The 11,601-nt window shown below is 43.4% G+C and overlaps 1 protein-coding gene, 1 long non-coding RNA gene and 1 other non-coding gene across 3 annotated transcripts; 2 read left to right on the top strand and 1 right to left on the bottom strand.

Moving 5' to 3' along the window:
* Positions 1 to 1,646: 1,646 nt before the first annotated feature.
* LOC125551538 (uncharacterized) lies at positions 1,647 to 4,797 on the top strand. Its single transcript, XR_015599382.1, has 2 exons — positions 1,647 to 2,642; positions 2,728 to 4,797. It is a non-coding gene; the product is annotated as an uncharacterized LOC125551538 (long non-coding RNA).
* Positions 4,798 to 7,930: 3,133 nt separating this feature from the next.
* LOC147990397 (uncharacterized) lies at positions 7,931 to 9,766 on the bottom strand. Its single transcript, XM_087538204.1, has one exon. It carries the CDS (start codon positions 9,764 to 9,766, stop codon positions 7,931 to 7,933), a length of 1,836 nt encoding a protein of 611 aa, XP_087394330.1.
* Positions 9,767 to 10,310: 544 nt separating this feature from the next.
* Positions 10,311 to 10,417, top strand: LOC125533272 (small nucleolar RNA R71). Its single transcript, XR_007294202.1, has one exon. It is a non-coding gene; the product is annotated as a small nucleolar RNA R71 (small nucleolar RNA).
* The last annotated feature ends 1,184 nt before the right edge of the window (positions 10,418 to 11,601 follow it).

Raw genomic sequence — 11,601 nt, 5'->3', positions numbered from 1 at the left:
TCATGGTGGTGTTTCTCATCGTCATTCTTGGATTTTGAAGACCGAAGAAGATTCTTCTTTCAATCTTGCTCCATTCTCTTCAAGATTCGTCATTCGAGCTTGTTGCCATCCTCTCATAATTATTTTTGATTGTCAGAATTCTTTTTCACCCATCCGGAGTAATTCAGGAGTCTTCTCGGTTTGATTCTCTGAAGGCCATCATTTCGGGATTATTCATTCCAGTTTTCAGCTAACATTCTCCTAATCTTACCGGTCCATCACTCAAGTGTTCTCTAATCAGTTCATATTTTATTCGTTCATTTGTATCTAAATCCCCTCAAGTATCCTCATTTGTTCTCTAATTCTTACCGGTGGCTCGTTCAAGATTTCTCTTCCTTTGTTTTTGTATCGATTCATTCATTCTTTCATCCTACCGGTGGTTCGTCGAAGACCTTCTCAAATTTATGCAATATCTATATTAATCCTTTCTACGAGAATAAGTAGTATGCCAAATCCGTTGCTTGTCATCAATTAAATTGGTGAAAGATAAGCATAATGTAATTCTTATTTTTGTTTCATCGAGTAAACTCAATTCCGTATTCCGGAGGCTCATCAAGTTCTCGGTTTTCAATTGTGTCATATTTTTCTTTCCTGGAGTTCCAAGCTCTCTCAATTATGTCATCACGGAGATCCATCTAAATCATTACAAGGTTTCACCTTATGTTTTCAACTTCTCTTTCCTTTCGTTTGATCATTCTTTACCAGAGTTCTTCATGGAGGCTCTACATGATGGTTCAGCAAGGAGTTAATTCATTCTCGAAGTGTTCATCGAGATTCTTTTCAGAGGAGCTCAAACATTCTTCATCTTGCTATCTGGAGTGAAATTCTTTCTTCCGTGTCATTGGAGGTGGTATTATGTCATTCTTGATAATTTGAGTTCATGTTTCATGATTCACAGGTTGTTAAGAATGAGATATTTTAAATCCATCAACCTCTTCGTTGGATTTATCTTGGGTTATATTTCACCTAAAGCCTTCCCTAAGGATTGTTGCTATCTGTGGTGCTCATAAATGACCCAAGTTCTTCTTTTATCCTAGCGGTGAAATAAGTTTCTCGTCTCCTCGTTCATATCAATCCAATTCTTTTTCCCGTGAGTGGCAGGTGGTCACCTCATAATTTGAGATGTTTTCCATAAGCCCACAACAAGCATAATCTTTTCGTTGTTGGTTTTCCAAGAACTCCGTTTAACTTTCTTGGAAGGGTGATCTTCAAGCTCTTTTGTGGCAGAAGTTGGCATTTTCTTCTCCATTCTCCTATTTCAATTATTTATCGTCTATTCTTTTGTTCCGGAGGCAGTACGTTGTGATTTCGTCAAGTATCTCCTCTTCTTACCAAGTTCTTATTCAATTCCTTTTCTTTTCAATCGGAGTGCTGCCCGAAGTTGTTCTCCCTTGTTCCTCTTTTCTAACAGAGTGTTTTCAGCTTTGTCATCTCCATTGTATTCTTTTCCCGAATGGCTTAACCTTTTCAAGGTTCTTTGGTCTCACTCGTTTGTCAAAGAAGCAACTTAATTTTACCTCTTCTCTTTCTCTTCCGTTTGCCCTCCGGTACCATTCTAGATCTCGGGACAAGATCCTCTCGTAGTGGTGGAGTGTTGTAACGCCCCGAGGCCGATGTGCCAGGTGTCTTCCTGTTATTCGCTGTTGTTGCCATGTCATTTGCTTGCGTGTTGCATCTTATCATGTCATCATGTGCATTGCATCATCATGTTTTAAAACTTGCATTCGTCCGGGTTCTCTGAGTTCTCTCCGTTGTCCGTTCTGTGCCCAACAACACTTGCACGCGCCCGCGGCATGTCCGAAATAGTATTTTATAAGTGGCTGGAAAATGTTCTCAGAATGGGATGAGAGTTGACGTGTGGTCTTATTATAGTGTAGATAGACCGCCTGTCAAGTTTCATCGCATTCGGAGATCGTTTGATGCCCCAACGGATAACTATAGCGGCAGTATAGCCGGTCTATCGTCGGACGTTTTCGGTCTCTGGAAAACGTCGCCGGGCCTCTCTCTTTTCTTTTCTCTCAGCTCGAGACCGTCTGCAAAGTCCACTACCTACCGCCAGGCCTAACCTAACCTCTCTCGTCAGCCCGCGGCCCTCCTCGCGCGCGCGTCCGAAACTTTCCCGGACCAGACCCGGACAGTCGTCACCGTTGGGTCCGGATCATCCCCAAACATCTACAAAATACCACCGTTTTATTATTTGGACTCCCTACCTATTCTTTTTCTCTCGAACATCCGATTTCGATCGGAGAGACAAGGTAGCCCCTTCCCAAATCCATCTGCTATAAATATCAGTCCAAATAGATTTTAGGAGAGTTGTCCCATCTTCCAAATCCTCCTAGTCGCCGCCGCCAGTCCTCTCCGCCTCGGGATTGCTCCCGATCCAAACCCACCAATCACCCCCAGTTTCCAGATCCGCCGCCACCAACCTTCTCCTAGTCTTCCGAGCTAGTCACCTGGTGCTTAGCGCCGCCTCCCTCTTCTGCTCGAGCACGTTTGCTCGAGGAGGAGCCCCCGCTCACTCCTGTATCGACCCAACCGCCGCGCCGGTGACCCGCCGACGACCATCCCGGCCAGGCAGGCCACCAGAGGGCCACCTCACCCTCGTCGGTCCTCTCTTCTTTCTCCCTCCTTTTCTTTCTTCGCGGTCCCCCTCCTCTCATCTCTCGGCCCCTGTTGCTATTTGAGCAGGAGCACCGCCGCCCATCTTCATCGCCACCATAGGAGCATGCCCCGCCATGGCCACCTCGTTCGGGAGCAAGCTCGCCGGCGTCCTCCTCTTCCTAGCGCCGCCCCATCCCAGTGAGCCCGTTGTGCGCCTGCCCGAGGCCCCGAGCAGGAGAGCTCGGCCTCGCCTCCTCGCGTCGTCGCTCTGCTCCGAGCGTAGACCGCGCAGCCGACACTGCCCGTCCATGGACAGCCACCCAGCAGCTCCACATCGACCTCTCGACCCGGACCCGCTTCCTCTGCTTCGCCCCAAGCCGGCGTCCATTGTCCTCGGTTTCACGCTGCCACCGCCAAGGAGAAGCCCGCGCCTGCAGCCCGTTGACCGCATCGCCCGCCGGAGTTGCCGCCTCGCCAAGCTCCGTTGTCATGCCGGTGGTCTTCGCGTCGAGGAGCCGGAGTTCAGCCCCTGCCCCGCATCGCGCCCCGCCATCTTCAGCCTCGTGCCGTCCAAGCCGGCGTCGTTGCTTGCCTCCTCTGGTGCCCCGCTCCGCCTCAAGACGTGTCCTCGCCGGACCTCGCGAGCGCCGCCGCACCTCGACGCCAACACGTCTCCACAGCCGGATTCCGACCGGCCGAAACCTCCCCTTGCTTCACCCGATCCTGCGCCCGCGAAGTCTCTGCATCGAGCGCCAAGTTCTGCCTCCTGCTCCGCTTCGCCCCTGTCTAAAGCCGATTGAATTGGTGCCAGTGCGTTGACCGCGTCGGTGCCCAAGCCGCCAGCCGTTTCCGCCGAGGCCGTGTCAGGCCCAGCCAACACCCACCGGCCTGCCTCTTCCACCGTCTGGGCTTGGCCCATGGTGAGAGAGCCCCAGTGCCCCTTTGTCTTTCTTTTGTTGGGACTGCTCCAGTTTTAGTTTCGGCCCGTGTAGGTTTTTTTCCCAGTTCTGCAAATTTAGCATTTAACCAGGGATTTACAGATTTGCAGAAAAACCCTTGCACTTCTTGCATATAAAAACTCATCAACCGTGCATCATACTAAAATGAATTATATATGAAAAATGCTTAGAATTATGTGTAGGTTAATTATATGCCACTTTCATCCATGTTTAAAATGTCTAAAATGATGTTTGTTTAAATTTGCTCCTATGCGATGTTAAAATGATTTATTCCATAACTAATTAACCGTAGCTCGGTTTCTAATAATCTTTATATGTAAATGGGGTAGAAAAATGCCTAGTTTAACATGGTGACCTTTCTTTGCATGTTTAACAACCCTAAAATTGTGTTTAGGGCAGAACAGTACCAAACCTAAGCAATGCATATGAGGATTTTCTGGAATTGTTGTTCGTTGCTTCCGGCCTCATTTAAACTTGACTAGATAGGTAGTTTTACTTTGCTTCTCCCTCTTTCCATGTTTAACAACATTTAATATTGTTGGGTACATAAACGAGATCGAACTAAATAACTTGTCGTGGTGTTTCGTCAATATGCAACTCGTTGCATATTGAGCACCACTTAATTTGTAGGATTGCTTGCGCACTTTGCCATGCCAAGCCTCATTAATCCGGACATGCATAATATTTGGTTGTGCATCATGCCATGTTTATGTGGTGGTTGTTTACTATGTTGTGTGCTTCTTTCTGGTGTTGCTTCTTCGGGTTGGTTCCGATAATGTCGCGTTTGTGAGGACCCATTCGACTACGTACGTTTGTCTTCTTCATGGACTCGTTTTTTCTTCCTTGCGGGATTTCAGGCAAGATGACCATACCCTCGAAATCACTTCTATCTTTGCTTGCTAGTTGCTCGCTCTTTTGCTATGCCTATGCTGCGATACCTACCACTTGCTTATCATGCCTCCCATATTGTTAAACCAAGCCTCTAACCCACCTTGTCCTAGCAAACCATTGTCTGGCTATGTTACCGCTTTGATCAGCCCCTCTTATAGCGTTGTTAGTTGCAGGTGAAGATTAGAGTTTGTTCCATGTTTCGAACATGGATATTATGTTGGGATATCACAATATATCTTATCTAATTAATGCATCTATATACTTGGTAAAGGGTGGAAGGCGCGACCTTATGCCTGGTGTTTTGTTCCACTCTTGCCGCCCTAGTTTCCGTCATATCGGTGTTATGTTCCCAGATTTTGCGTTCCTTACGCGGTTGGGTTACAATGGGAACCCCTTGACAGTTCGCCTTGAATAAAACTCCTCCAGCAATGCCCAACATTGGTTTTACCATTCGCCACCTAGCCTTTTCTTTTCCCTTGGGAGTCGCGCTCCTGAGGGTCATCATTATTTTACCCCCCGGGCCAGTGCTCCTCTGAGTGTTGGTCCAAACTAGAGCCCTGTGCAGCGCCCCCTCGGGGAAACTCGAGGTTTTGTTTTAGTTGTATGGGGAGCTCATCTGAGTGTGCCCTGAGAACGAGATATGTGCAGCTCCTATCGGGATTTGTCGGCACATTCGGGCGGTGTTGCTGGTCTTGTTTTACCATTGTTGAAATGTCTTGTAACCGGGATTCCGAGTCTGATCGGGTCTTCCCACTAGAAGGATTATCCTTCGTTGACCATGAGAGCTTGTGATGGGATAAGTTGGGACACCCCTGCAGGGATTTGAACTTTTGAAAGCCGTGCCCGCGGTTATGGGCAGATGGGAATTTGTGAATGTCCGGTTGTAGAAAACCTGAAGTTGACCTTAATTAAAATACATCAACCGTGTGTATAACCGTGATGGTCTCTTCTTGGCAGGATCCGGGAAGACGGTGTTGGAGTTATGCTTGACGTAGGTTGCTCTAGGATCACTTCTTGATCATAGATTCTCGACCGTGCTTTTGCCTTCTCTTCTCGCTCTCATTTGCGTATGTTAGCCACCATATATGCTAGTCGCTTGCTGCAGCTCCACCTCATACCTTTTTACCTTACCCATAAGCTTAAATAGTCTTGATCGCGAGGGTGTGAGATTGCTGAGTCCCCGTGACTCACAGATACTTCCAAAACCAGTTTGCAGGTGCCGATGATACCGTGCAGGTGACACAACCAAGCTCAAGGAGGAGCTCGTTGAAGATCTTATCCTTTGTGTCATTTCCGTTTCTAGTTGATCAGTAGTGGAGCCCAGTTGGGGTCGATCGGGGATCTGTGTAGCATTTGGGGTAGTCTTCTTTTATTTTGGTTCCGTAGTAGGACCTTGATTGTATCTGGTTGTTGTAATGCTATATTCTTGTAATTGTGTGAAGTGGCGATTGTCAGCCAACTATGTATCTTTTTCCCTTATGTATTACATTGGTCGTGTGAATATTACCTCACTTGCGACATTGCTTTCAATGCGGTTATGCCTCTAAGTCATGCTTCGACATGTGGGAGATATAGCCGCATCGAGGGTGTTACAGTCTGGTAATTTCAGTACCCAATCAGACCTTGACTTTGATACTACCTTCTCGAGGATAGCCTTTATTTCTCTATTAGACAGCTCCACTTGTCTGTTTGCTTGTGGGTGATATGGAGTTGTAATTCTGTGATTACGAACTCCATATTTTGCTAAGAGAGATTCTAGTTGGGAGTTGTTGAAATGTGTTCCTCCATCACTGATAACAATCCGTGGCACACCAAATCTTGGAAAGATCACTTGCTTGAATAAATTGCAAACTGACTTGGAATCAGCATTGACGGTTGGCACAACCTCAACCATTTTGACACATCGTCCACTGCCACCAATATGTATTTGTACCCTTTTGATGATGGCAAGGGTCCAACATAATCAATTCCCCAAACATCAAAGAGCTCTACTTAAATAATTCCTTTTTGGGGCATCTCTTGCCTTTTTGAAATCTTTCCAGTTCTCTAACAAGGATCACAAGCTTCAATATAGGAATGTACATCCTTGAATAAAGTTGGCCAATAAAATCCTGCTTGCAAAATTTTTGCTTGAGTCTTTCGAGTACTTGCATGACCTCCATAAGGGGATGAATGGCAATGATAGATCACACTTTTAGTTTCACTTTCCGGCAAGGATCTTCGAACAATACCATTACCACAATGCTTGAATAAGTAAGGTTCATCCCAAAACAAGTGCTTCATATCTGATAGGAATTTCTTCTTCTTCTTTTGATAACCAAAATCTGTAGGAACTTTGTTACAAACTAGATAATTAACTATATCTTCATACCATGGTGTATAGTTTTGTATACTAGTCACTTGCATAAGATTCCTCCCTGGTGAAACATCATTGATAGGTAAGGAGTCTACTACATTGTTTTGCAATCTCGACAAGTGATCTGCCACAACATTTTCAGCTCCTTTCTTGTCCTTGATTTCCACATCAAATTCTTGAAGCAAGAGTATCCATCTAATTAATCTTGGCTTGGCTTCTTTCTTGCCGAGTAAATATCTTGTTGCAGCGTGGTCTATGTAAACTACACAATGAGATCCCACAAGATATTGCCTGAATTTGTCAGAGGCATACACTACTGCCAACAACTCCTTTTCGGTGGTTGTGTAATTAGCTTGAGCATCATCAAGTGTTTTGCTAGCATAGTATATTACATGCAAATCTTTTCCTTTTCTTTGTCCAAGTACTGCACCTACAGCAAAGTCGCTTGCATCACACATTATCTCAAATGGTAATTCCCAGTCAGGGGGTTGGACTACTGGAGCAGTGACCAATGCTTCCTTCAGCAAGTTGAAGGATTTTTCACATTCTACATCAAAGTTGAACTTGACATCATTGTTTAGGAGATTAGTGAGGGGTTTGGCTATCTTGGAGAAATCCTTTATGAATCTTCTATAGAACCTAGCATGTCCCAAAAAGATCCTCACTCCCTTCAGATTTACAGGTGGTGGAAGTTTTGATATTACTTCAACTTTTTCTTGATCAACCTCAATTCCTCTTTTAGATACCAAATGTACCAAAATAATTCCTTCCCTAACGAGAAACTGACACTTCTCCGAGTTTAGGACTAGATTGTGTTCTGAACACCTCTGAAGAACTGCTGCTAGATTATTCAAGCAATCTTCATAACTTTTTCCAACGACTGTAATATCATCTATGAACACCTCCACTTTGATTCCTATCATATCAGAGAATATAGAGAGTATAAACCATTGAGAAGTTGGGGGTGCATTACAAAGTCCATAAGCTAGTCTTTTGTAAGCAAATGTTCCGTATGGGCAAGTGAAAGTTGTTTTATCTTGATCATCCAGGTGAATTGGGATTTGCAAGAATCCTGAATACCCATCTAAGCAGCAGAAATATTCATGCCCAGCAAGCCTTTCCAGCATTTGGTCAATAAAGGTAAAGGAAAATGGTCCTTCCTTGTTACTTCATTTAACTTTCTGAAGTCATTGACCATTCTCCACCCTGTGACAGTCCTACTAGGAATTGTTTGCCCTTGTTCATTTTCAATAACAGTTATTCCTCCCTTTTTGGGCACCATGTGAATGGGGCTCACCCACTCGTTGTTCGAAATTGGGTATATGATATCAGTAGAGAGCAATTTAAGAATCTCCTTTTTGACAACCTCTTGCAAATGGGGATTTAACCTTCTTTGACTTTCTCTAATTTGCACACTACTTTCTTTCAAGTAAATCCTATGAGAGTAGACAGCAGGATTTATCCCTTTCATATCATCAATCAAATATCCAATAACATCCTTGTACTTTTGCAAAACTACTTGAAGCCCTTTTATTTGCATTTCCATCAACTTGTCGTTTACGATAATTGTCCACTGGTTTTCATTGTCTAAGCATGCATACTTCAAACTTTCTGGAAGTAGTTTCATTTCTATTTGCCTTGGTTGCATCTTCTCTAATGGTCTTGCACTACTTTCCAACATGCTCACAGGTCTGATTTCCTCATATCTAATTTCACTATTGTCCTCCTCAACTACTTCACAACAATTACTTCCATACCTCTCTTCATAACCTTCTTCCACACATTTCTGTAATGTATCAATTTTGTAGCAGTGTTTTTCTCTTTGCGGAACATGTGTTGCATGCTTCATGTCAAACTCCACCTTTTCATTTCCAAACCTCAAGCTCAATTTAGCTTCTTGGACATCAATAAGTGCACCAGCTGTGGCCAAAAATGGTCTTCCAAGAATCACAACCTCACTCTTGTCCTCCATATCTAGCACTACAAAGTCAACCGGATAAGCAAACTTCCCAAATTTGATTGGAACATCCTCAAGAATTCCAACATGTCTCCTATATGTTCTGTCGGCTAACTGAAGAGTTTTGGATGTTGGATTTAATTCTCCCAAGAACATCCTTTTGCTAACTGAATGTGGTAACACACTAACACTTGATCCCAAGTCACACAGAGCACTGTAAGTTTTGTTTCCAATCACACATGGTACACAAATACTTCCTGGATCATCCAATTTTTCAGGCATGGAATTCTGAATTATTAAACTGTATTCCTTTGATAGAGTTACAACTTCTGGCTCAGACATGCTTCTTTTCTTTGTTAATAATTCCTTGAAATATTTAGCATACATCGGAACATGCAAGACAGCTTCAAGAATAGGAATAGTAATCTGAACTCCTTTCATAGTTCCCAAAAATTTGGCAAATTGCTTGTCATCTTTGGGTTTGCTGAACCTCTCAGGAAAGGGAATGTTATTGGTTGTTATTGCTTCCTCTAGCAAAGGCTCAGCTCTTGTTTGAAAACCAGGAAATTCGACTTCAGTTTCAATTCGGTAATCAACTTCTTTCTCCTTTTTTTTCTCTGATGATGTTGAATGTGGAGTTCCAGATGAACTTGGCCTCATAGCAGGAGGCACATATGTCTTCGGAATATGAAGTAATGGTCCTATCATAACTCCACTCCTTGCAGTCACTGCATCAACTGAAGATATTGCCCCACAGTGAGCTTTCGGGTTTGGAATTGGTTGAGTAGGCAGCCTTGCTTCATTTTCTCCCACCATACTATCCATTTTGCTCACAAGCATCTTAACAGAATCTTTTAAGCCATTAACTTCATTTGTCATCTTGTTCATCAATTCCAACTGCATCTTCATGATTTCCTCCATTCCATTTGACTGAACATTTTGTTGTTCATTCTGCCTCGGCATTTGAAATTGACTTGGATGATTTGGTGGTCGATTTCCTTGTATTGTCGATCCACTTGCATATGACTGATTGTTCTTGTACGACAAGTTTGGATGGTTCCTCCAAGAAGGATTGTAGCTATTTGAGAATGGACCTTGACTTTGGGCATAAATTACTTCTGAAACCGATGATCCGATTGCTGAATAGAAGGTACATTATGTTGAAGGATGACCTGCTTGGCCACATACATCATACATTTGAGGCACACTTACTGAAGCTACAGATGTACCGATGCAATTTGACATGATACTATCCATCTTCTTTTTCAAGATGTCAATCTGAGTCGCCATGCTATCATTTGCAGACACATTATACACACCAGGATGTGGTGGTGCTATTGCTCTTTCACTTGACCATTGGAAATGATGAGACGCCATACTTCCAATCAATGCAAATGCTTCATCAAGGGTTTTGTTCATGATTCCTCCTCTAGTAGCAGAATTGACAAAAGCTCTGGTCTGAGTGGACAGTCCTTTGTAAAAGGTTTGTAACACCAACCATCTTTCGAAACCATGATGAGGACACATTCTGATTAAAGAGTTGAATCTTGGCCATGCGTCATACAAACTTTCTCCCTCATATTGAGTAAACCTTGTTAACTTGTCCCTGTATTCAGAAGTTTTTGTTGGTGGAAAGTATCTCTCAAGAAATGTCTGCAATAAAGTCTCCCAAGTATCCTTGAGATGTTTAGGCAATGAGTGAAGCCATACTCTTGCTCCATCTCTGAAGGAAAATGGGAATAGTGATAATCTGATAGCACTCGGTGAAACTCCATTTTGCTTGAGGGTGTTACAATACTCCAAGAAAGTCCTTATATGCTCATGTGGGTCTTCTAAAGCTGTTCCACCAAATCTGGACTGTTGTACCATGTTAATCAGAGTAGGCTTCAATTCAAAATTGTTTGCCTAAATAATTGGTTGCACCATTTCTCCTAGTATCCCATGATCTCTTGGGATCCACAAGTCCCTGAGCAAAGGTACTGGATCAGGCATCTTTTGTTCTTCTTGATCTTGCAAAGTTTCGGCAACTTGAAGCCATGTTTGATTCTCTCTTCTACTTCTCAATAAAGTCCTTTCAATTTCTGGATCAAATGGCTCTAGTGAACTTTCTTCAGATTGTAACATAAGGCAATTTCCTGTAAAGTTCCTGAAATTGACACATGCTAGTTTTCTCAAAACTGCAGCCAATGTTAGGCAATGGTTATATGCCAACAATACTACGGAATCGACCTAAAATAAATCCTGATCTGCTTCTACTAATGTGATAATGAAATTTAGATCCCCGGCAACGGCGCCAAAATTGATCAGAAGTAATATAGCAGGGTTTTTGCGCCCAAACTATGGATGTCGTTTTCTCCACAGGGATCTAGAACTTCGAAGCACACATTCGAAACATTCAGAACAACTGAACAGATGAATCAAACTGTAGTGACAACAAGCAGCCACTGGACAAGGTAAAACAAAATAATATGCAGCAAAGGTAAAGGGTTCATAAATAGGACTGTCACTTTTTAGTGATTTTCTTGTAATCAATCAGACAAGTAACACTAGCACATGGAAGATAGTTCAGACATCACACACAACTCATGCGACCAAATAAAGTGACAGCAGCTCACAGGAGAATAACTACTAACTTAATATCCAGCAAAGGGTCACAACAATTCAGCAAGGATACATGAGGGTTCAGCAAATGTGCATAGGTAACAGAGTAAATTTCAGACCCAATAGTGCATATATTTAGAGAACATGAACAAGAGAAGAGGGAGGTTCAGGGCCTATGGGTCTTGATGATCTTCGAT

Source organism: Triticum urartu, chromosome 1A, assembly GCF_056163025.1.
Source record: "Triticum urartu cultivar PI428250 chromosome 1A, HENAU_Tu73, whole genome shotgun sequence".
NCBI lineage: Eukaryota > Viridiplantae > Streptophyta > Magnoliopsida > Poales > Poaceae > Triticum > Triticum urartu.
Note: the sequence above shows the minus strand (reverse complement) of the source record. Positions and strands in the feature narration are given on the sequence as shown.